This window comes from Nyctereutes procyonoides, unplaced genomic scaffold (genome assembly GCF_905146905.1).
Source record: "Nyctereutes procyonoides isolate TBG_1078 unplaced genomic scaffold, NYPRO_anot_genome, whole genome shotgun sequence".
NCBI lineage: Eukaryota > Metazoa > Chordata > Mammalia > Carnivora > Canidae > Nyctereutes > Nyctereutes procyonoides.
Genome location: NW_026575133.1, coordinates 34,582,776 through 34,603,051, shown reverse-complemented (window position 1 = coordinate 34,603,051; position 20,276 = coordinate 34,582,776). Strand labels below are relative to the sequence as shown.

At 70.9% G+C, this 20,276-nt stretch overlaps 4 protein-coding genes across 6 annotated transcripts in view; 3 read left to right on the top strand and 1 right to left on the bottom strand.

Moving 5' to 3' along the window:
- The window catches only part of ANKMY1 (ankyrin repeat and MYND domain containing 1), a 43,706-nt gene extending 34,871 nt beyond the window's left edge, over positions 1-8,835 (bottom strand). The window contains 1 exon segment of the mRNA XM_055300585.1: positions 8,752-8,835. The gene's annotated coding sequence lies outside the window, so the exon portion shown is untranslated.
- On the top strand, positions 1,616-5,815 carry DUSP28 (dual specificity phosphatase 28). 2 transcript variants are annotated; one of them, XR_008661226.1, is made up of 3 exons: positions 1,616-2,014; positions 4,090-4,303; positions 5,104-5,815. XR_008661226.1 is itself a non-coding variant. In XM_055300595.1 (3 exons), exons 1-3 carry the CDS (start codon positions 1,616-1,618, stop codon positions 4,502-4,504), a joined length of 702 nt encoding a protein of 233 aa, XP_055156570.1. In that variant the 3' UTR covers positions 4,505-5,815. The 2 variants fall into 2 exon arrangements, 1 of the variants encoding a protein (XP_055156570.1); XM_055300595.1 differs by having other exon boundaries at positions 4,090-4,240; positions 4,353-5,815.
- On the top strand, positions 5,675-8,286 carry LOC129523152 (basic proline-rich protein-like). The gene is made up of 2 exons (XM_055345774.1): positions 5,675-5,767; positions 6,301-8,286. The coding sequence occupies exons 1-2, from the start codon at positions 5,675-5,677 to the stop codon at positions 8,284-8,286; spliced, it is 2,079 nt and encodes a 692-aa protein (XP_055201749.1).
- Positions 8,218-16,374, top strand: RNPEPL1 (arginyl aminopeptidase like 1). Of its 2 annotated transcripts, none has more exons than XM_055300587.1 (11): positions 8,218-8,830; positions 11,104-11,244; positions 11,552-11,685; positions 12,144-12,260; positions 12,381-12,616; positions 12,848-12,961; positions 13,244-13,356; positions 13,598-13,706; positions 14,662-14,892; positions 14,965-15,107; positions 15,372-16,374. In XM_055300587.1, the coding sequence occupies exons 1-11, from the start codon at positions 8,297-8,299 to the stop codon at positions 15,657-15,659; spliced, it is 2,160 nt and encodes a 719-aa protein (XP_055156562.1). In that variant the 5' UTR covers positions 8,218-8,296; the 3' UTR covers positions 15,660-16,374. The 2 variants fall into 2 exon arrangements, with proteins under 2 accessions (XP_055156562.1, XP_055156561.1); XM_055300586.1 differs by having other exon boundaries at positions 11,534-11,685.
- The last annotated feature ends 3,902 nt before the right edge of the window (positions 16,375-20,276 follow it).

Genomic DNA, 20,276 nt, shown 5'->3' with positions numbered 1-20,276 from the left:
TTTTACCTTCCAGCTCAGGTCCCATCTCTCTGCCCTGCAGCTTAGGAACTGAAGTACATACTAAATTGGCTTTAAAATTCCTTTGAGGGGGGGCCTGGGTGGCTCAACCGGTGAAGGGTCTGGGTCTTGATTTGGGCTCAGGCTCAGGTCAAGGTCTCAGGATCATGGGATCCAGCCCTACATGGGGCTCTGCGCACCGTCGGCTTCTCCTTCTCTCTCTGCCCCTCCCTTCTGTCTCTAAAACAAATAAATAAAATCTTTAAAAATCGGGGATCCCTGGATGGCTCAGTGGTTTAGTGCCTACCTTTGGCCCAGGGCGCGATCCTGGGGTCCCAGGATCAAGTCCCGCATCAGGCTCCAGGCATGGGGCCTGCTTCTCCCTCTGCCTGTGTCTCTGCCTCTGTCTCTCTTTATGTCTATCATAAATAAATAAATCTTAAAAAAAAAAGAAATAGAATTCCTTTCCTATGAAAAGAGAAAGAAAAATGGTCAACTTCAAAATATCCTACAAACTTAGTGAACCATACCATCTGTGGTAGGTTGAATGGCATCCTCCAAAAACATTAAATCCTAATCCCTGGTACCTATGAATGACCTTATATGGAAATAAAGTCTTTGCAAATAATCAAGAGGTCATGGATTAGGATGTGCCTTAAACTAAATGATTAGTGTCTTTATAAGAAAAGGGAGATTTGGAGACCCCAAACACACGGGGAAAAATAAAGCCCTGTTGTGTTAAGCCAGTTTGTAATGCTTTGTTATAGATGAATCAGAAAAAAAAACTTTTATTAGAATATTATTAGAAGAAAACTGAAACTGCAGCATCATTGTAGAGGGGACTGCAAGATAGCTACTTTTCACCCAAACGCATCCTGGAAAGACATCCTTGAATGACGCCGGTCGTCAGAAAAACCTCCTGAAGTCTTACGTGGCAACTATATGCACATTAAATAATAATGGTGTTTTGCGGGTTGTTGTTGTTGTTGTTTTAAGATTTTATCTTCGAGAGAAGGAAAGCACCAGCGAGGAGGGGAGGGAGAAGCAGACTCCCTGCTGAGCACGGATTCCAACTCGGGGCTTGACCCCAGGACCCCGAGACCATGACCTGAGCCACCCGGGGAACCCCTAAAGGCTGTGAGTTTTTTAAAGTTACAGTGATGAACCACAACTTAAGAAAAATAACAAAAATACTGGCCTATGAGGAAATGATGAAAACTCAACAGCCAATGGCTCTATTTCATATGAACCGTGTCTTGCAGTAAAAGGGGGGGGGGGGCTGTGGCAATGACGCGGGGCAGCCTATTAGCAAGCAGGTTAAGGAACGGACGGAAGCGTCAGCGCAATTACGAGTAGCTCCTCGGGCCCGGGGACCCCCCAAAGCCCGGCCGCGGGGCACCCCGCGCGCCCCCTCCCGCCCCTCTGGCGCAGGCGCAGGGCCGCGCACCGCAGCCGGCAGCCCCCCCCCCCCCCCCCCCGCGGCCGGGCAGCTCCGCGACCTCCGCGTGCCCCGGGCCGCCCGCCCGCCCCGGCCAATCGGAGGGCGAGCGCCGCCCGGCCGGCCAATCGGAGGGCCCCTCGGCCCTTAGGACCCGGGGTGCCCGGCGGGCCGCCCAGCATGCGCCCGGGACCCGCCGGCCGCGACCTCCCCGGGGCCGCCTCGCCCGCGCCGCCGCCGTTCGCGCGCGTCGCCCCGTCCCTCTTCCTGGGGAGCGCGCGCGCCGCGGCCTCCCCGGCCCTGCTGGCGCGCGCGGGGGTCACCCTGTGCGTCAACGTCTCGCGCCAGCAGCCCGGCCCGGCCGCGCCCGGCGTGGCCGAGCTGCGCGTGCCCGTGTTCGACGACCCGGCCGAGGACCTGCTGGCGCACCTGGAGCCCACCTGCGCCGCCATGGAGGCCGCGGTGCGCGCGGGCGGCGCCTGCCTGGTCTACTGCAAGAACGGCCGCAGCCGCTCGGCCGCCGTCTGCACCGCCTACCTCATGCGGCACCGCGGCCTCAGCCTGGCGCGGGCCTTCCAGGTGCGGTGCGCCGCGCCGGGTGCCCGGGTGGGGCGCCTCGGGGTGTCGGGGGCTGCAGGTGGGCCTGGCCTCCGGGGTGGGGTGGGGGAGGGGCTCCGCAGGTGCGCCGGGTGCCTGGGTGGGGGGCCTCCGGGTGTCAGGGGCTGCAGGTGGGCCTGGCCTCGGGGGGGGGGGGGGGGGAGGGGCTCCGCAGGTGCGCCGGGTGCCTGGGTGGGGGGCCTCCGGGTGTCAGGGGCTGCAGGTGGGCCTGGCCTCCGGGGGGGGGGAGGGGCTCCGCAGGTGCGCCGGGTGCCTGGGTGGGGGGCCTCCGGGTGTCAGGGGCTGCAGGTGGGCCTGGCCTGGGGGGGCGGGGAGGGGCTCCGCAGGTGCGCCGGGTGCCCGGGTGGGGGACCTCCGGGTGTCAGGGGCTGCAGGTGGGCCTGGCCTGTGGGGGTGGGGGTGGGGGAGGGGCTCCGCAGGTGCGCCGGGTGCCTGGGTGGGGGGCCTCCGGGTGTCAGGGGCTGCAGGTGGGCCTGGCCTCCCGGGGAGGGGCAGGGGACGGGATCCCCAAGTGGGCCGGGTCCCCGGGTGGGAGGAGCCTCCAGGTGTCAGGATCTGCAGGTGGGCCTGGCCTCAGGGGGAGGGGGCGGGGAGGGGCTCCGCAGGTGCGCCGGGTGCCCGGGTGGGGGGCCTCGGGGTGTCGGGGGCTGCAGGTGGGCCTGGCCTCCGGGGGGGGGTGGGGGAGGGGCTCCGCAGGTGCGCCGGGTGCCTGGGTGGGGGGCCTCCGGGTGTCAGGGGCTGCAGGTGGGCCTGGCCTCCGGGGGGGGGGGGGGGGGAGGGGCTCCGCAGGTGCGCCGGGTGCCTGGGTGGGGGGCCTCCGGGTGTCAGGGGCTGCAGGTGGGCCTGGCCTCCGGGGGGGGGGGGGGGGGGGGGGGGGGGAGGGGCTCCGCAGGTGCGCCGGGTGCCTGGGTGGGGGGCCTCCGGGTGTCAGGGGCTGCAGGTGGGCCTGGCCTCCGGGGGGGGGAGGGGCTCCGCAGGTGCGCCGGGTGCCTGGGTGGGGGGCCTCCGGGTGTCAGGGGCTGCAGGTGGGCCTGGCCTGGGGGGGCGGGGAGGGGCTCCGCAGGTGCGCCGGGTGCCCGGGTGGGGGACCTCCGGGTGTCAGGGGCTGCAGGTGGGCCTGGCCTGTGGGGGTGGGGGAGGGGCTCCGCAGGTGCGCCGGGTGCCTGGGTGGGGGCCTCCGGGTGTCAGGGGCTGCAGGTGGGCCTGGCCTCCCGGGGAGGGGCAGGGGACGGGATCCCCAAGTGGGCCGGGTCCCCGGGTGGGAGGAGCCTCCAGGTGTCAGGATCTGCAGGTGGGCCTGGCCTCAGGGGGAGGGGGCGGGGAGGGGCTCCGCAGGTGCGCCGGGTGCCCGGGTGGGGGGCCTCGGGGTGTCGGGGGCTGCAGGTGGGCCTGGCCTCCGGGGGGGGGTGGGGGAGGGGCTCCGCAGGTGCGCCGGGTGCCTGGGTGGGGGGCCTCCGGGTGTCAGGGGCTGCAGGTGGGCCTGGCCTCCGGGGGGGGGGGAGGGGCTCCGCAGGTGCGCCGGGTGCCTGGGTGGGGGGCCTCCGGGTGTCAGGGGCTGCAGGTGGGCCTGGCCTGGGGGGGCGGGGAGGGGCTCCGCAGGTGCGCCGGGTGCCCGGGTGGAGGACCTCCGGGTGTCAGGGGCTGCAGGTGGGCCTGGCCTGGGGGGGCGGGGAGGGGCTCCGCAGGTGCGCCGGGTGCCCGGGTGGAGGACCTCCGGGTGTCAGGGGCTGCAGGTGGGCCTGGCCTGGGGGGGGCGGGGAGGGGCTCCGCAGGAGGGCCGGGTCCCTGGGTGGGGGAGCCTCCGGGTGTTGGGATCTGCAGGTGGGCCTGGCCTCCCGGGGAGGGGGTACGGGCTCCTCAGGAGGGGCGGGTCCCCGGGTGGAGGCGCCTCCGGGTGTTAGGATCTCCCAGGTGGGCCTGGCCTCCAGAGCGGGGTCGGGGTGGGGGTGAAGGCCGGGCCTCCCGGGTGGGCTGCCGTTAGCGGCGCGGAGGGAGCACCCTGCGGCGCCGCGTTCAGCCTCCGCCTCTGTACGCAGGCGGTGAAGAGCGCCCGTCCGGTGGCCGAGCCCAACCCGGGTTTCTGGTCTCAGCTGCAGCAGTACGAGGCGACCCTGCAGTCCCTGCCCCAGCCGTCGCCGACCGGGGAGCCCTCGGGACAGGGCTCCGGAACCGGAGATGAGCCCCAGAGTGAGCCCTAGACCTTCACCCCCGGGGAGGACCCCGCCCCGAGCAGGGCGCATGGAGCTGGAGGTAGTTGCCGCGCTGACTGGCGGGGTTTTATCTTTCTTTACTGTTGCAGTTTTCATTTTCTGCTTCTTCCGGACATGCAGCTCGAGTGTTTCTGTCTCCATGGACGGACTGCAGGGGTGTGTCCCCCGAGGGCACTGGAAGCATCCCTTCCCGGTCAGGTTTACCAGACAGGCCTTGGTCAGGAAAATCAAAACCACTTGAGGACTTTTAGGCAGGAAAGTATTCAATCCGGAGAGCAAGGCCAGGGAGCCAGGAGATGGGGACGTCCCGGAGACCCACCCTGCCCCATCCTGGCTGCCTGCCTCCTGCTCCAGCCATCGGGCTTTCCCCAAACCTCACAGTGGTCCCTTCTCAGAGTCGGGCCTGGGACCCAGACTTGTAACTCTGCAACACACAGGCCAGGATGTGAGGCTGCCTCATGCCAGCCTGGCATGGGTGCCCTTGGGGCTCTCCACGCCTGTGCCTTGCTGCCCTCCCAGTCTCAACAACAGCACCCACCCCGGCTTAACATCCTGCAGCCCCGGTCATGTCAGAGATGCACCGGCCCCTGTATGTCTGAGCGTGTTGATTCCTCTCCTGGTCCAGACACCCCTCCCCTGCGTCCTACGGCCTAGAGACTGTACTAGATTCATCACCATCAACACCCCTTAAACCAGGTAGCAGGAAGGGAAAAAAGAGAAACTGGGTTATACTGTGAATTACAGGTAGTACAGCCCCTGGTTAATAGGTACTACTCTATACATAACAAGGCAATTAATAAAATATCATAATTAGTGCTTAATATTTCCCGTTCTTTCCAGCCAGCACCTTGCTGAGCCTGGCCTTTCCTGGTGAGGTGACCTGAGCCGCCTCCTGAAGGGCCCTGAGCAGCCCTGCATGCACTGGGGCTGTGGCCTCCAGCTCCTCCACCTCCTCTCAGCCCCACTGAGCGGCAGCCACGCCCCGGGGCTCCTTGAAAGTCAGGATCACTCACTGCACCCAGCACAGCAGCCCCCGACTTGCCTGTTGCCTTAGCGGCCCGAGGGGCCCAACATGGTCAGGGTGTCTCAGCCTGCCGTCCAGGGGAACACGCGTGTCCCTGGTAGAAGCATCTTACCTGGGAACCAAACCTCTGATCCAGTGGCCAGCCCCTGGGTGGCTCAGCGGTTGAGCATCCACCCTCATCCCAGGGCGTGACCCCAGGGTCCTGGGATCGAGTCCCACTTCGGGCTCCCTGCATGGGGCCTGCTTCTCCCTCTGCCTGGATCTCTGCCTCTCTCTATGCTTCTCATGAATAAATAAATAAAACTTTTGAAACAAAACAAAACTCTGATCCAGCGGAGCCCAAGTTGTGGGGACGGGAAGCTCACACTTTGTGAGTGAGGCACCAGGATGGTCGTGAAAGGGCCCCTTGCCCACGCGTTACACCTGCACCTGGGTTCTGTGACAGGCATGACACCCTCCGCTGCCCCTGGCTGCAAGCATGTACCACACCTTGTAGGTGGGCACCCAGCCCCCCGCAGCATCACCAGACCGCAGCTCCCAGGCCCACGTGCCCCTGGCTGACCCGCCTGCAGCTCGCTGCAGCCAAGCCAACCCTCATGTTTGTGCAGGGCCTGTCTGCTCTCCCCACGCCCCTCGGGCTCAGTCACCTTGCCATCACCCCTTTCCCGTGTGGAAGCTGTGCCGCTGTCTGCACTCGGCAGGCGAGGCTGCGGTGGCTTGGAGCTGAGCCATTTGCAGGCCCTGGGTCCACGCGTTTGCGCAGCATGCCACAGCAGCTGTGATGGGACACCCCCACGGGCCGAGCTGGCTCTGGGGAACAGGTGCACGGGCGACAGCTGGGCCAGGTTCAGAGACACCTGGAGGTCACATCAGCTCCTTCGCCACCGCCCCCGGCGCCCTGCGCCCCGCTCCCGTGCGCACAGCTCCGCCGGCCCCTCATGGAGCGCCCCGCGCCCCCGGTCCCCCCGCGCACGGATCCTTCTCCACCGCCCCCCGCGCCCCCGTGCGCACAGCCCCCCGGCCCCCGGCCCCTCGTGGAGCGCCTGGACTTAGGCTGCCCGGCTCGGGCTCCTTCCTCACCGCGCCCGCGCCCTCGGACCCCCGCGCACGGCTCCCTCGCCGCCGCCCCCCGCCCCCGTGCGCACAGCCCCCCGGCCCACGGCCCCTCGTGGAGCGCCCGGACCCTCAGCTGCCCGGCTCGGGCTCCCTCGCCGCCGCCCCCGCGCCCCCGGTCCCCCGCGCATGGCTCCTTCGCCAGCTCGCGCACCCGCTCCCGTGAGCACAGCCCCCCGGCCCCCGGCCCCTCGTGGAGCGCCTGGACTTTGGCTGCCCGGCTGGGGCTCCTTCTCCGCGCCCCGCGCCCTCGGACCCCCGCGCACGGCTCCCTCGCCGCCGACCCCCGCGCCCCGTGCGCACAGCCCCCGGCCCCCGGCCCCTCGTGGAGCGCCTGGACTTTGGCTGCCCGGCTGGGGCTCCTTCTCCGCGCCCCGCGCCCTCGGACCCCCGCGCACGGCTCCCTCGCCGCCGACCCCCGCGCCCCCGTGCGCACAGCCCCCGGCCCCCGGCCCCCGGCCCCTCGTGGAGCGCCCGGACCTCGGCTGCCCCGCGCACGGATCCTTCGCCACCGCCCCCCGCGCCCCCGTGCGCACAGCCCCCGGCCCGCGGCCTCTCGTGGAGCGCCCGGACTCTCAGCTGCCCGGCTCGGGCTCCCTCGCCGCCGCCCCCCGCGCCCCGGTCCCCCGCGCATGGCTCCTTCGCCAGCTCGCGCACCCGCTCCCGTGAGCACAGCCCCCCGGCCCCCGGCCCCTCGTGGAGCGCCTGGACTTTGGCTGCCCGGCTGGGGCTCCTTCTCCGCGCCCCGCGCCCTCGGACCCCCGCGCACGGCTCCCTCGCCGCCGACCCCCGCGCCCCCGTGCGCACAGCCCCCCGGCCCCCGGCCCCTCGTGGAGCGCCTGGACTTTGGCTGCCCGGCTGGGCTCCTTCTCCGCGCCCCGCGCCCTCGGACCCCCGCGCACGGCTCCCTCGCCGCCGACCCCCGCGCCCCCGTGCGCACAGCCCCCGGCCCCCGGCCCCCGGCCCCTCGTGGAGCGCCCGGACCTCGGCTGCCCCGCGCACGGATCCTTCGCCACCGCCCCCCGCGCCCCCGTGCGCACAGCCCCCCGGCCCGCGGCCTCTCGTGGAGCGCCCGGACTCTCAGCTGCCCGGCTCGGGCTCCCTCGCCGCCGCCCCCCGCGCCCCGGTCCCCCGCGCATGGCTCCTTCGCCAGCTCGCGCACCCGCTCCCGTGAGCACAGCCCCCGGCCCCCGGCCCCTCGTGGAGCGCCTGGACTTTGGCTGCCCGGCTGGGGCTCCTTCTCCGCGCCCCGCGCCCTCGGACCCCCGCGCACGGCTCCCTCGCCGCCGACCCCCGCGCCCCGTGCGCACAGCCCCCCGGCCCCCGGCCCCTCGTGGAGCGCCTGGACTTTGGCTGCCCGGCTGGGGCTCCTTCTCCGCGCCCCGCGCCCTCGGACCCCCGCGCACGGCTCCCTCGCCGCCGACCCCCGCGCCCCCGTGCGCACAGCCCCCGGCCCCGGCCCCCGGCCCCTCGTGGAGCGCCCGGACCTCGGCTGCCCCGCGCACGGATCCTTCGCCACCGCCCCCGCGCCCCGTGCGCACAGCCCCCGGCCCGCGGCCCCTCGTGGAGCGCCGGACCCTCAGCTGCCCGGCTCGGGCTCCCTCGCCGCCGCCCCCCGCGCCCGCGCCCCGCGCCCCGCGGCCCCGCTCCCGAGCGCGGCGGCCCCGGCTCCCGGCCCGGCCCCGCGCACAGCGCCCCCGGCGGCGGCCGAGCGGAGCCCGAGCGGGGCGGTGCGCGGCACGGGGCCGGGCCGGGCGGCTCCCGGCGCGACTTCCTGTTGTGCCCGCGCCCCGCCGCCGCCGCCGCCGCCGCCGCCGCCCGGCGCCCGGCGCCCCTCGCCCGCTCCCCGCGGCCCGGCGCGGCCGCCGCCCATGGATTTCACCTAGCGCGGCGGCCATGGCGGCGCAGTGCTGCTGCTGCAAGGCGCCCGGGGCCGAGGCCGCGCCCGCCCGCCCGCCGCCCGAGCCGCCGCCCGCCCTGGACGTGGCCTCGGCCTCCAGCGCGCAGCTCTTCCGCCTCCGCCACCTGCAGCTGGGCCTGGAGCTGCGGCCCGAGGCGCGCGAGCTGGCGGGCTGCCTGGTGCTCGAGCTGTGCGCGCTGCGGCCCGCGCCCCGCGCGCTCGTGCTCGACGCGCACCCGGCCCTGCGCCTGCACTCGGCCGCCTTCCGCCGCGCCCCCGCCGCCGCCGCCGCCGAGCCGCCCTGCGCCTTCGCCTTCGCCGCCGCCGCGGGGCCCGGGCCCGCGCCGCCGCCCCCGCTGCCCGCCTTCCCCGAGGCGCCGGGCGCCGAGCCCGCCTGCCGCCCGCTGGCCTTCCGCGTGGACCCGTTCACCGACTACGGCTCGTCGCTCACCGTCACGCTGCCGCCCGAGCTGCAGGCGCACCAGCCCTTCCAGGTCATCCTGCGCTACACCTCGACCGACGCCCCCGCCGTGAGTCCGCGGGGCCGCTGGGGGGGGGGCGCCTGCGGAGAGGACCCCCCCCCGCCCCGGAGTCCCGGCGGGTGCGCGTCCTGGTGCCGGCCCGGGGGGAGGGGGGGCGGAGGCTCCTCCCCCAGCCGTTCAGGGCTTCCCCGCGGCTGCACCTGGCGCTGGGGCAGGCCGCTGGGTGGTGCCGGGGCGGACGCCCGCGTGTGGCCCAGCTCTTCAGGGGACTCGGGCCAGAGCCAGAGAGGGCCCCCCCGCCCCCGGGTGAGGACTGGCAGGTGCCCCCGAATTCCAGCAGGCTCTCCCGGAAAGCCCAGGTGGCTCAGGTCAGGCGGCGTGGTGAGGCCTTGAGGATGCAGCAGGGCCTTTCATCTCTGCAGCCTGGGGTTCCCCGGGTTCCCATGGGGACCACACACAAGTGACACGACTCTCCCCCGCTCTGGGAGGCCCTGGGAGGTTCCAGCTGTCACTGCCCCGAGCATGCACGTGACAGGGGGGTGTAGGTGGCATCGGGCCAGGTCATCGACCAAGGTGGGAAGAGCCCAGACCAGACACACACCCGTGTCCGTGCTTCCTGCCCGATCCCCAGGAACCCTCGGCAGCCCCCCCCCCCCCCCCGCCGCCTCACTTCCTAGCCCGAGCTCCCACGGGTGTGCTGCCTGCCGGCCTGCTGGGTTGGCCCCTGCCTCCTGCTCAGGTCACCTGGGGCTCTGACAGGTGGCATATATGCCTCCCAGCACGGCGGCGAGAACAAAGAGATGTGCTTCTCCCTGGCCTCCATCTGTGAGCTTGGAGCCCTTGCGTCTCGTCCACTCAAGTCCACGACCGGTGGGATGGTGGGGCCAGGACCCCCCCCCCCCGCAGGCTGCTGGGGATAGAGGGTGAGGCCGGCAAAAGCGGCCACTGTCCCTGGGCCTTCTATGACCTGGGTGGCTGGAGCAGGGAGGGGTGTCATGGTCCCCACGGATAGTGCAGCTGGAGCACTTGCAGATGACAGACGGTTTGGCGTCTGACCCCGAGCAACCACCATCACGCATGAACACCACAGAGCTCAGGGCTGGTGCATGGAGTCCTGTCCTCTCCGTGGCTTGTCTAGAACTCAGGCCTAGATCCCTAAGCCTGCTTGTGTGCCAGGCGAGGGTGCAGCTGCCTGGGCATGGGTCCCCACACCTCCACGGGCAGTCTGGGGTGCTGCAGACTCTGGGATGTCTCTTGCATCCCATTCCTGAATCCCCCCGCCCCAACCCGACCCCAGCAAGAACAGATTTCTTCTGCGGCGTCTGGAGTCCATGGCATCCTCCACTAGCCCCCCAGCTACTGTGCCCCAGGGAGGACTGGGGACCCCACTGGTCTCTGCTAGGCAAAGGGCAGGCAGACAGACCAGTGCTGGCCAGGCTGAGAGGTGGACAAGGGTGGTGGGAACAGGAGGCCTGAGCTGGGCGCAGCCTGGGGAGGGCCCCAGGGAAGGGAGGAGTCGGGGAGCAGGTGTGAGAGGGGAACGTGAGGTTGACAGGGTCTGGGGACTGCGGGGACCTGTCCCCAGTGTGGACCAAGGACCCACTGCAGAGGCTCCTTAATGCAGACTCCTGGGCCGTGCCCCGGGAAGCTCTGGGGTGGGGCCCACGAGGCTGCAGTTTTGAACGGGCTCCCCGGGCGGGCCTTCTGCACATCGGGGGCAGCCGGGAGGTCAGCGGAGAAAGACCATCCCCCTGCAGGCTTCCCATAGTGAGGGGATGGAGACCTTGAGCCAGAGGAAGTTTTAAAGAAGCCTGTGAACCCTGGCAGGAGTCTGGCCGGAACCGGACGGGTCGCCCTGCCAGGCCCGGGAATCCACGGGGGTCTGGGGCCTGTGGTCTTGGCATGGAAGGAGCCCCCGGGTGTGGCGCCCACCACGCCTGTGATCTTGGCATGAGCCGCTGCCCGTGGCCAGCAGCCGTGGACTCCACGGACCCGTCCCTGGCGGAGGCTGGCCGGGGCAGGGGCATCCTTCCGCCACGGCCCTGGGAGGACCCTTGTGTACTGGGTCGCTGAAGTGGACAAGGAACAATCCAGTTTGCTCCAGGGACCACAGGTTTGGGGCCGCTGCTAAGGCCCTGCTCTCTCCAGGAAACCTGTGCAGCTTCCTGAAGCAAGGCATGGGTGGCAGGGGGTCCTGGCGTCCCCACGTGCCGCTCTCTGTGCCGCGCCGGGGAGAGGGGCCACGGCCCCGCTGCGATGGGGATGGGCAGGCCCGACCCCCGGCGCTGGCTGCTGACCGGCCCTGCCCACCGCCCCCGCAGATCTGGTGGCTGGACCCCGAGCTGACCTACGGCAACGCCAAGCCCTTCGTCTTCACCCAGGGCCACTCAGTGTGCAACCGCTCCTTCTTCCCCTGCTTCGACACGCCCGCGGTCAAGTGCACCTACTCTGCCGTCGTCAAGGTCAGCGTGCGCCGGGCCGGCCTGCCTCCTCCGAAGGGAGCCCCGTGCAGGGCGGGGGCGGGGGGCGGCCTGCCAGGGATGTGGCTCCCGGGCCCAGGTCGTGGGCTCCCTTCCGCGGAGTTGCCACGGAAGACGGGTCACCCCGACAGCAGGTCGGGATTTCCCGTCATGGACGTGGGGTGCCCTGATGGGGGATGTGGGGTGCCCTGACCTGAGCTGTGGGGGTCAGAGCGTGGGGTTCCCCATAAAGGATGCGGCTGCCCTGACGGGTGGGCCTCCTGCCACGCAGGCGCCGTCGGGGGTGCAGGTGCTGATGAGCGCCACGCAGAGCAGCTACGTGGAGGAGGAGGGCGTCTACCGCTTCCACATGGAACACCCTGTGCCCGCCTACCTCGTGGCCCTCGTGGCCGGGGACCTGCAGCCGGCAGACATCGGGCCTAGGTAGGGCCACTGCCCCTCGCTCCCTGTGGCCACTGCTGCCCGCGGCCCCAGCCCTGGGGAAGTCCCACCACGGGCTGGGCGTGAGGCCTGTGGGGACCCCCACACCGCGGGGACCGGCCCTGCCCGTCCCCCAGGCCATCCCTGCTGGGCTCCTCGCACCCCACCCACCCCTAGACCAGAAGCTGGGGCCCTCGACCTCCTGCGGGGGCCACGCCACAGCCCCAGGCACCTGCAGGCTCGCGTGCATTTTCTCAACTTGGCGACAGGAGGAACCCCTCAGCCTGGGGCTTGGCCGTGGCCGTGGGAAGGGTGTGCGCTCGAGGGAGGTGGGCCAGCGGGCGGCAGGCTGGGCGCTTCCCGAGCTGCGGGCGGCGTTGGGGGCAGACGCGGAGGGGGGGCCCGCTGGTGTGCGGGGCGGGGGCCCGTCGGCCTCTGCCCACCGTCTCCGCCCGTGCTAGGAGCCGCGTGTGGGCCGAGCCGTGCCTCCTGCCCACGGCTACCAGCAAGCTGGCGGGTGCGGTGGAGCAGTGGCTGAGCGCGGCGGAGCGGCTGTACGGGCCCTACATGTGGGGCAGGTAGGTCCTGGGGCACCGGGAGCCGGGCTGGCCGCACGGGGCTCAGAGGACAACTCCCAGCCTCCCGAGGACCTGGGGCCGCCTCTCACGGTCACCTGCCCGCTCTCGCGCCCCGGGCAGGTACGACATCGTCTTCCTGCCCCCCTCCTTCCCCATCGTGGCCATGGAGAACCCCTGCCTCACCTTCATCATCTCCTCTATCCTGGAGAGCGACGAGTTCCTGGTCATCGACGTCATCCACGAGGTGGCCCACAGCTGGTTCGGCAACGCCGTCACCAACGCCACGTGGGAGGAGATGTGGTTGAGCGAGGGCCTGGCCACCTACGCCCAGCGCCGTATTACCACTGAGACCTACGGTACTGCCCGCAGCCGGCCTGGGGCGGACGGGGCGGGCGGCGCCACCAAGGGGCCAAGAGCCCAGCCTGTGCCCGGGGTGGGGTCCCCTGCCACGCGTGTGTCCAGCAGGACGGCCTTGGGTCAGCGCCGCAGGGCTCAGGCAGGGGGCGGCCGGGCGGGCAGCCTCGAATCTGCCCGGCGCTCAGGCCGCCCCTGCCCCCTCCCGCCCCCGTCGCCCCGCCCCTGTCCAGGGGCTGCCTTCACCTGTCTGGAGACGGCCTTCCGCCTGGATGCCCTACACAGGCAGATGAAGCTCCTCGGAGAGGACAGCCCAGTGAGCAAGCTGCAGGTCAAGCTGGAGCCAGGTACCCACTCCCGCCGGGCCCCGCCCTGGGCCCTGCAGACGTCGCCCCGCGGGACCTCCCCTCCGCCCCTCGCTGCCCCTGTCTGGATCACGGCAGCGCCGGGTGCCCCCAGCCCTCAGAAGGCCTCCCTGGGGCTCCCCCAGCCTGCCCCTGCCTCCCACGGGCTCTGAGCGCCGGCCACCACGATGTGCGGGCACCCCCTGGGCCTCCGGGATATGTGAGGACCCCCCCCCCGGGCCCGGGAGGGCAGGGGCGCCGCCCAGAGCCGTGTCCCCCTTGCAGGGGTGAATCCCAGCCACCTGATGAACCTGTTTACTTACGAGAAGGGCTACTGCTTCGTGTACTACCTGTCCCAGCTCTGCGGAGACCCCCAGCGCTTTGACGACTTTCTCCGAGTGAGCACCCCTCTCCCCGGGGCAGGCCCTGCCCTCCGCCCACCCTGAGCGCCCCCCGCCGGAGGTGGCGTGGCGGGGAGTCGGGCACCCTGAGAGCAGCAGTGCGCGGCACCGCCTGCTCCCTCTAGCTCCCTCCCGGGGTTTCAGCCGCCCGGCAAGGCCCACGTGGCCCCGTGGGTGCCGCTCTGGTGTGGGGCGGTGTGCCCAGCCCCCGGGCCTGCTGACGCCCCGACCCGCGCAGGCCTACGTGGAGAAGTACAAGTTCACCAGCGTGGTCGCCCAGGACCTGTTGGACTCCTTCCTGAGCTTCTTCCCAGAGCTGAAGGAGCAGAGCGTGGACTGCCGGGCAGGTGAGGCCCGCTGCCGGCCGCGTGTCCGTGACCTCTGGCCCTCGACCCCCGGGGGAGCCGCGGCTGTGCGGAGGGGTGGGGGGCGCTCTACGGCCGCTTCTGCCCCCGGGAAAGGCCCCTGGCTTCAGCCCTCCCTCCTCCAGCCAACCCTAGCTGGATGCTGTGAGCCTCAGGCTGGGACGCCACGGCGCAGGGAGGAGAGGGTGCTTCCCGTCCTGACGGGGCCCGGGAGGCTTCCCGGAGGAGGGGGCGCGTGGTGAACAGGCTGAGCCAGGCAGGACGTGCGAAGGGCCCGGGGCAGGGTGGCTTGGGCAGAGGGAGGTGTGCCTCAGAGCTGCCTGAGGCTGGCTGCCCCCCCCCACCGTGTGATGCATGTAAAGACGTCTCGGGGGGTCCAAGGGCTTGAGACCAGAGGGGAGCCCGGAAGGGTCTGATGTCTGGGGAGAGGCCAAGACTTGCTAGGGAGCAGTGAGGTGTGGCTGGGGCCGGGGCGGGCGACAGTCTGGGTGGGGGGACTGTCTTGGAAGTCTTGGTAGGTGCACCAGACGCTTTTGGGGTGGGGAGCAGACAGCGCCTGCTCAGCCCGAGCGGCCCAGGGCTTTAGAGCAGGACTGTGGGTTCATCGGCGGGCTGCCGGCCAGCCCCCACACCCCTCCTTCCATTAGCCCCCCTCCACACCCCGGCACCGATTCGGCTTCAGAGTGCCCGGCTGTCGGGTACCCACGAGAGGCGCGACGGGCAGGGGACCCCCGTCACCAGTGCGTCCCCGGGCCTCCCACGGAGCCGCTCCTGAGGCTTGAGGTGGCAGGTGCTGGAGCCGACCCCGGCCTCCCCTGACCGCCTCTGCCCTGGGGCTCCCCGGCCCTGGACGGTCCCACCCAGGGACGCCCTCAGCCCGCGGGCTCCCGGGCAGGCCGGCTTGCGTGGGCACCGCAGGATGGCCTCTCCCCCGCAGGGCTGGAGTTCGAGCGCTGGCTCAACGCCACGGGCCCGCCGCTGGCCGAGCCGGACCTGTCTCAGGGATCCAGCCTGACTCGGCCGGTGGAGGCCCTCTTCCAGCTCTGGACCGCGGAGCCTCTGGACCAGGCGGCCGCCTCGGCCAGTGCCATCGACATCTCCAAGTGGAGGACCTTCCAGACGGCGCTCTTCCTGGACCGGCTCCTGGATGGGTCCCCGCTGCCCCAGGGTGGGTCCCGAGGCTGGGGGGGGGACCTGCGGGGGGGTGTCTGCCGGCCCTGACCTGCCCGTGGCCCCGCAGAGGTGGTGATGAGCCTGTCCAAGTGCTACTCCTCCCTGCTGGACTCGATGAACGCCGAGATCCGCATCCGCTGGCTGCAGATCGTGGTCCGCAACGACTACTACCCCGACCTCCACCGGGTCCGGCGGTTCCTCGAGAGCCAGGTACGGCCGCCTGGTTCTACCTCACGGGCTGGGCATCCAGCAGAACGGGGCGCGGGAGAGGCGGGGCCTGGGCTGCCCCTGGGGGCGCACAGCACTGACGAGCCTGCACCCCACCCGTCCTCGGGGGGCTGGGAGGGCTGGGAGCACGGTGTGGCCTGGCCCGGGGCTGTCCGGGGGGCCCCCCTCCGCCCCTGCAGAAGTCCTCTAGGGTGGGGCTGGGGGCAGCGCGGGGGGGGCCGGGCCTCAGTGTGCCCCCGTCCCCAGATGTCCCGCATGTACACCATCCCGCTGTACGAGGACCTCTGCACCGGCGCGCTCAAGTCCTTTGCCCTGGAGGTGTTTTACCAGACGCAGGGCCGGCTGCACCCCAACCTGCGCAGGACCATCCAGCAGATCCTGTCCCAGGGCCTGGGCCCCGGCGCCGAGCCCAGCGCGGAGCAGGCCGGTGCCGCAGCGGACTCGGGGGTGGATGCAGACGCGCCGGCCCTGCTGCTCGGGGACGAGGCCCCCAGCAGCACCATTTCTCTCAGGGACGTCAACGTGTCGGCCTAGGCCTGACCTCCCAGACGCCACGATTGTGCCTTCTGCGGCCCGGGCCCGCCCTGACTGTGCCTCGGCCCTGGGCCTGAGCTCCGCCGGGGCCCACGCACCCTCCCGCGGGCTCTCCAGGGACCTCCTCGTGGCCGGCACTGCCCGTGGACCTGGTCCCCCCGGCTCTCTTGCACTGCAGGCCCCGAGCGGCCGCCGCACGCCATGCCTCCCTGTCTCGACACTGACCGCCGGGCACTGCCCTTGGGGTGACAGCCCTGCAGTCCCACGGCGACCGCCACACTGTGCCTTACGCCTGCCGGGAAGCCCAGGCTGCGCCGTCCCCACAGCGCGCCTCCACCCCGCGGAGCCCCGCACCCCGCCCCTGGGGTCGGCAGCCTCAGTTGGCCCCTGGCAGAAGGACGAGGACGCAGACACGCCCGTAGTGTAGAGTCAGGGGACGCTGAGGAAAGGGCGGACCTCCCTGGGGAGGGGTCCCCGGAAAGCCTTAGCCCCTCAGGGAACACGGGGTCCCGGGCCCTAGGGGAAGTGGGACAGGACAGTCTGCCTCGTGGCTGTAACACCCCAAGGGAAGAGAGCAGGTGGTGCTGGTGCTCTTTTTAGGCCCACCGTGCGGGGAGAGGCCTGGGGGCCCCGGCAGCCCGAGCTGGGCTACCCCGGGGGACCACTGCAATAGGGTCACCGCGATTGTCCCATTAAACCTCCACTCTGCAAACAGCCTCCCGGCCTGTTCACCCAACGCATCTTCCGCGTGCACTGGGCTCCCCCGCGCTGGGGTCTGGAGCGTGCAGGGCCTGTCCTCCGACCGGGTGCCGAGGGGCTGAAGGCCGTCCCTCTGCGCTCCGGCCACTCCCAGCTCTGCCCTCAGAGGCCCCAGGTCCTTCCCTGCAGCAGCCGCCCCACCCTCCCGGGGCCCTGGGCCCTCTGCTCCTTCCCCGCTGACCCTCCAACACCACAGCAGAGGAGGCCACTTGTCACCACGCTCGCTCTGGGCCCTCCTCAGCAGTGGCCCCCATCCCAGGCTGGGGCGAAGGCAGGGGTACGTGGCGGCGGCCAGTTTGGGATGACCAAGGGCAGGGGGCTGAGAACAACCACTAGCAACAGGTGCAGCAGAGGTGATGGGCATGGGGGGGGGCCCGGAGGAGGGAGTGAGGCCTGGCCTCCACTTGGGGGTCCCCAGGGGACGACTGGGTGGCGGGCGGTGGGAGTGAGGCAGCCTCTGAGACCAAGGCTGGGTCCAGGCTCACGATCCCGCACCACCCAGCTGACGGGGCAGCCCCAGGGTCGGAACGGTCTCTGCCGATCATGGCCTCACGCGGGCCAGGAGAGGACAGGCCCGCTCAGCCGCCGGCCGGGCCCAGGCCCAGAGCCCCGCTGTACCCGGGGTGGGGGGAGAACCCGGCCCCATGCCCCACCGCCAGGTCACCCACATCCCGTCAGCTGCTCTGTGCTCCAGAGCCCTCGTCCTGGGAGATGGCCCGGCCCCCCACACGGTCAGGACGCCAGGGTCCCCGGGATGGCGGGGCTGGCACCAGGGCTAAGCGGGATCCGCAGAGCCCAGGATCTTGTGACCTGGAAGCCCCGCCCCACCGTGCAGGGAGCAGGCCCGGGTGCTGCAGCAGCAACCCCGAGGGGGGCACCCAGGGCGCCCCGCAGTCCTGCCCTAGCGCCCTGCACAGCCCCCACGAGAGCGGGTCCACCAGGCCCCAGGAGGCCGTCCCCGGGCCCAGCTACCCCGTCCTCTCCCGCCCCGGGCCCTGGTCTCAGACTCGCCCGCAGCTCTGCGGCCACGGGCCTCCCGGGGGCCCTCTGGGTGCACCCCCTGCCATGAGGGGGGCGACGGCCACGTCCCCAGCACTGCCCCGGCGGCAGCCTGGCCTGGCCCCCCGCTGCCCCGCTCCCAGCCCTGCAGCCCCCACGTCCCTGCCTCGGACCCCTGTTCCCCGCAGCGTGGCACCGGGATCCCACCCGACCCGGCTCCCCCTTGTCGCGTCTTGCCCGCCAGCCCCAGGCTCTCGTGCACCAGCTGCCCTGTGAGTCACCGCCCCCGCCGGGCCTCGCCACCGCGTGACACCGTGGCCACGTCCTGGCTTCCGGTCCCGGCCCCGCCAGCCCCAGGCCACAGCACCCTCCCCGGGGCCGCTTTCCGGGCCACGGGCTAAGTCACGGTCCGGCCACAACCCCTGTGAGATCCGCATTTTGAACGAGGGCTGTTTCTCATTCGTGCCGCGGGCAGGCGGGCGGGCGGGCGGGCGGCGGGGTGGGCCTCCCGTCACCGTGGCTCCTCAGGGACCACCCGTGCTGACGAAGGAGGGCACATCTGGAACATTCCAGGCACTTGGCCAGAGATAAGCGAGAGCCGGGGAGGGGCTCATGCCGGCCGGGCCGAGGACACGCGCTGGGGACGCACAGCCTCTCCCACCACGTGCACCCAAGGGGGTGACGAGTGGCAGTCGCACCCACCGTGGGGCTGAGGGCAGACCCTGGGACACAGCAGCATTTCGGGGACAGAGGAGGGAGCAGTCGGGCAGGTGGAGTGACATTCAGAAAGGGGCCGGCAGTGGCCTCGAGCATGGGCTCTGGTGGGGTCGTGGGGAGAGGGGACACTTGAGGACGGCAGGAGGGTGGCCGTGGGCTTGTGTGCGGTGCCCCAGGCTGCCAGGAGCCCCTCCAGGTCCTCGGGTCCCTCGGGCCGTGTCCTGGGCGGGCCAGCCCGTCCCCGGGTGCTCCCCACTCTCTCGGGGACTCCCCGGGGTAGGCCCCTCTCCTAAGGCAGGTGCTCGGGGCAGAACCTCCGGTCTAACGACGATGCTGGACCGGCCACCACAGGGACGGGAGGGTCAGCACCCGAAGGGACAAGCTGAGTGGTCGGAGAGGACGTCACAGCCCGTGGAGCACGGATCTCAGCCCCGCTGGGGCCTGACGTCCGCCGTGAAACGGGCCCGCTCCTGCGGGACGCGGAGGCCTACGGGAGAGAACCGCCCAGCGGCTCGGGAGTGGTTTTAGGGAGCCATGGCGAGGATAGAGGCACCCCCTGCCCCTCAAAAAGGAAAGAAAACTCGGGAGAGAGATCAGTGCGGGGAAGCTTCGTGGGCTGGAACGTGGCACAAGGAAGGCTCTAGAGCAGTACTTGGGGGACACATTCCTATCAGGAGCTGGTATTATCTTTATTTGGGAAAAAAAAAAAATCAACCTACATCACCGGGGAAGGATCCGTGCCTGTGCCGCAGTGAGCAGAGCGCCCTGGGCCTGCCGGGCCTGGGGCGCCCCCGTGTGCCCCCCACCCCCACCTCGGGGCGGCCCTCCCGGCCCACCACCTCCTCCCTTTGAAGCTCAGGCTCCTGGTCCTAACGCAGGACAGTGACACGTGCCTCTGGGATGTGCGAGGACCACGCGGACTCCACGCCGCATCTCAGAGGAGCGCGACCCGCTTCTCTAGGGGAACCGACCGTGGCCCCGACCCAGCCCCGCCCGGGAGGTCCTTCAGCTGGAACCTTTCAGCGGGGGAACGGGAGACCCGACTTCCAGGACCCGTCGCCCACTCCACGCAGTCCGTGCTCCCTGACGGTGTCCCGCTGACCGCCCCCCGCGGCCCAGGCCCTCACCGACCACCCCACCCCCGCGGGGCCGGCCACACACTTTGCATGGTCCCCCGTTCCAGGGCTTGGCAGCTGATGCAGAGGCCAAGAGCAGCTGGGAGCACCCTCGCTCAGGGGACCTGAGAGTGGTGTGGGCTCAGGGACCTGCTGGGTGGCCGCCTGGCTGTCCACCGTCAGCGCTGGGGTGGCCCCGGGGGAGGCTGCTCCTGCCCGTCCTGCCCGCCGCGGGCCAGGCTGAGCTGCGGGACCTCCCCCCGCAGTGTCCCCGCATCTGGAGAGTCCCAGACACGGCCTTGCCCAGGAGCAGGTGCCCCGCGGCCTGCGGGACCAGGACGCTGGGCCCCCCTCTGGCTGCTGGGGGGGACCCGGGGCCAGCGCGGCTCCGTGGGCCACAATCTGTCCTGCGACTGAGGCCCGCGGTGGAACTGAGAACCGCCAGCCCAAGTCAAGGCACGTCCCTGAACAAAGCCAGTTCTCTTGCTGGGAGTCCCGTGACCTCCCGAAACCACGGGGACCTAAGCCAGTCCTTCTCCCAGTTCCGCAGCGCCCCCGGGCGGCCTCACTTGGCACCACCGTCCTGCGGCACCCCCTCCCCGACTCCTGTGACCCGTGACCCTGTGACCAGTGACCCAGCACCTCCAAAGATTCTAAATCTTCATCCTTCGCTGGTTCAAAACCTGGGTCTCTGGTTCGCCCTCCCACCATGGGCCTGAAGACCTCCTCCCGGCCCACCCCACAGCGCGGGACCCCCGGTAGTGGGAGCCCCGGGCCGCCACCCCCTCCCCACCCTCCACAGGCCCCCAAGCGGCTCATCCAGTCCCTGCACATGCCCCCCACCCACCCCCCAGGGTCCTTAGCGTGTGCTCGCAGCTTCTCTGCCAGGAGCGGGGGCTGTGCCGGGGCTCCCTCCCAGCAAAGGGGACCGTCGAGGAAACGACAGCAGGACACCCCAGGTGCACCCCCAACCACGGCGGCTGCCGCCCCCTTCCCTCGCTCCGGGAGACGCCAGCCGCCACCAAGC